Here is a 3,345-nt window from a genome sequence, read left to right as displayed (position 1 = left end):
GGGAAGAAACCATTAGTTTGTGATCATTGCAAGTATACTGGTCATACTACGGACAAGTGCTTTAGGCTTCATGGATATCCACCTAATTTTGTTCATAAAGGGAAGGGTAAGAAAGTAGCTGTTATGGCACAAGGAACTGATGATGATGTTGATGCTTCTCAGATTACTCATCTATCTGAAGACCAGTATAATAATTTGTTGCAACTTCTTCAAGCTCAGAATCTTGACTCAGACACAGCAACAAATTCTTCCTTACCATCTCCTAATGCTCATGTGGCAGGGACAGGTACTTGTTTATTATCTTGTTCCAATTCTAACTGGATAATAGACAGCGGGGCTACTGATCATATATGTTCAAATGTTGCTTTATTTGATAACATTACAGAGCTTAAAACTACACCTAATACCATTACAATAGCTGATGGTAAACAAGTAGTGGTAAAAAGCACAGGGACAGTAAAATTTGATAATGGGATAATTCTGAAGAATGTGCTATATGTTCCTGGTTTTAAGTTCAATTTGATTTCCACTCACAAGCTGTGTAAGGATTTGAATTGTGAAATTACTTTCACTCATGACAAGTGCTTGCTTCAGGGTCCAACTTTACCTCATTCCTTGGTTCTTGGTAGCCTGTGTTCTGGACTCTATGCTGTTGGTGATCATGATGTGAAATTACAGCAAGTTGCAGTAGCAAATACTTCTCAAAATAATACTGAAGATGCAAAACTTTGGCACTTGAGATTAGGCCATTTCCCCTTTAATAAGTTGCACCTCCTTCATAACTGTTTCTCTGGTTCTATATGCTGTGATACAGTTTGCCAAATCTGCCATAAAGCTAAACAACCTAGATTGTCTTTTCCTAAAAGTCTATCTAGAGCTTCTAAATGTTTTGAATTGTTACACATTGACACTTGGGGACCCTATAGCCTTAAGACACATGATGGTTTTAGCTACTTTCTTACCGTTGTAGATGATTTTTCCAGAAATACATGGATATTTTTGATGAAGAATAAATCTGATGCTGTTACTATTCTCATGATTTCTTTGCTATGGTTGAGACTCAATACAACAGCAGGGTTATGAGTGTGAGGACAGATAATGCTAAAGAGCTTTGTGAAGGAAATCTGATGTATTTTTTTAATAACAAAGGTGTTTTACACCAGAAAACTTGTGCAGACACACCACAACAGAATGGTGTTGTGGAGAGAAAGCATAGGCACCTCTTAGAAACTGCAAGGGCCCTATACTTTCACTCTAGAGTTCCTGTGAGATTTTGGGGTGAATGTTTGTTGTGTGCCACTCACCTCATCAACAGAATGCCTCTGAAAAGTGCTCATTATTCTACTCCTTATGAATTATTAAATGGTTCTAAACCTAGTTTGGATCATTTAAGGGTCTTTGGCTCCCTTTGTTACATATCCACTTTGAAAGTAGATAGGCACAAATTTGATCCCAGAGCTAAAGCTTGTGTGCTGTTGGGGTATCCTTCTCATCAGAAGGCTTACAGAGTTCTCGATTTGGAAACAAATAAAATTGTCATCTCTAGGGATGTTCAATTTTATGAGAAACACCTCCCATTTCATTATACTTCCACCACAACTCACCCTAAAAATCCTATTTTCTTACCTGTTGATACCCCATTTGATCTGGATACTTCATTTGATATTCCTGAACCTTTCATTTTTTCCTCAGCAAACCCTTCTCACACTTATACTAACCCACCTTCTTCTGATATTTCTCATTCAGCACCACAACCATCATCTACACCAGACCTTATCCCACTTTCTTCTACCCCTAACATCCCAACTTCTTCTTCTATCCCCCCTAGACAATCTGCTAGGCCTCACATCAAGCCCTCTTACCTTACTGATTATGTATGTGTTGCTGATACTATTCCTCATCACTGGTGCAATATGGTCAGTTTTAATGACCTTCCCACTACATTGAAAGCTCTTATCACACATACTTCTCAGATTTCTGAACCAGTCAGTTATTTTGAAGCTTCTCAACACCCTAGTTGGATTGAAGCTATGCAGAAGGAGTTAGATGCTTTGCAAGCCAATAATACTTGGGAACTAGTATCACTACCTAAGGGAAAGAAAGCAATCGGGTGCAAGTGGGTTTACAAGGTGAAACTGAAAGCAGATGGTTCTATAGAAAGGTTGAAGGCCAGGTTGGTTGCAAAGGGTTTCACACAGAAGTATGGTATTGACTATCTGGAAACCTTTTCTCCTGTTGTTAAAATGGCAACAGTGAGGTGTTTACTATCTGTTGCTGCTCATAATACTTGGCTCTTGCACCAGTTGGATATAAATAATGCTTTCTTACATGGAAAGCTTGATGAAGAGGTTTATATGCAAGCACCACAAGGTCTCTCTAATCCTAGTCATCTGGTCTGTAAGCTGTTAAGATCTCTATATGGGTTAAAACAGGCTTCTAGATAGGATGTGGTTTGCTAGACTTAATGAAGAGTTGAAGTTGCTTGGTTATGAACAATCAAAGAATGACTACTCCTTGTTCCTTAAAAAGACTCTTGATCACATTATCATTGTTGCAATTTATGTTGATGACATTATTGTCACTGGTTCAGATGAGGCTGGTATTACACATTTCAAGGAGCATCTTCATTCCACTTTCAGCATTAAGGATCTTGGCTTACTTAATTATTTCTTGGGCATTGAAATTAGTCATCTCCCTACTGGTATCTTGATGACTCGGAAGAAGTTCACCAGGGAACTCCTCCAAGATTGCCCCCTCACCCTTACAAAGCTTGCTAAAACTCCTCTCCCTACTACTTTCAAACTTCATGTGGATGTTGGTGACCCTTATCCTGACCCTGAACTTTACAGATGTCTTGTTGGCAAATTGAATTTTTTGTCTCATACCAGACCTGACTTGTCTTTTGCAGTACAAGCTTTAAGTCAGTTTATGCATCACCCTCTTCTTCCTCACATTCAAGCCTTAACCCATGTTTTAAGTTATATTTCTCACACCCAAGGTCAAGGTATACTTCTCAAGGCCACTGACCAGCTCACATTGCAAGCCTATTCTGATTCTGACTGGGCTTCTTGCCCTAATACTAGAAGGTCAATCACAGGCTATGTACTTCTGCTTGGCAATTCTCCAGTCTCCTGGAAATCAAAGAAGCAATCAACCAATTCTAAAAGCTCAAGTGAAGCTGAATACAGGGCTATGGCAGCCACAGCTTTAGAGACCACTTGGCTTGTCAGATTGCTTCAAGAGTTAGGTGTCTCTCACCTTCAACGAGTGGCTCTTAACTGTGATAACATGAGTGCTATTCATATAGGGAAGAACCCTGTCTTCCATGAAGAACAAAGCACATAG

At 39.2% G+C, this 3,345-nt stretch overlaps 1 protein-coding gene across 1 annotated transcript; it reads left to right on the top strand.

Moving 5' to 3' along the window:
* The first annotated feature begins 2,445 nt into the window (after positions 1-2,445).
* Positions 2,446-3,345, top strand: LOC125498915 (uncharacterized mitochondrial protein AtMg00810-like). Its single transcript, XM_048647245.2, has one exon. It carries the CDS (start codon positions 2,446-2,448, stop codon positions 3,343-3,345), a length of 900 nt encoding a protein of 299 aa, XP_048503202.2.

This window comes from Beta vulgaris, chromosome 6 (genome assembly GCF_026745355.1).
Source record: "Beta vulgaris subsp. vulgaris cultivar EL10 chromosome 6, EL10.2, whole genome shotgun sequence".
Taxonomy (NCBI): domain Eukaryota; kingdom Viridiplantae; phylum Streptophyta; class Magnoliopsida; order Caryophyllales; family Amaranthaceae; genus Beta; species Beta vulgaris.
The sequence above is the reverse complement of the archived record's forward strand: the minus strand, read 5'-3'. Positions and strand labels throughout refer to the sequence as shown.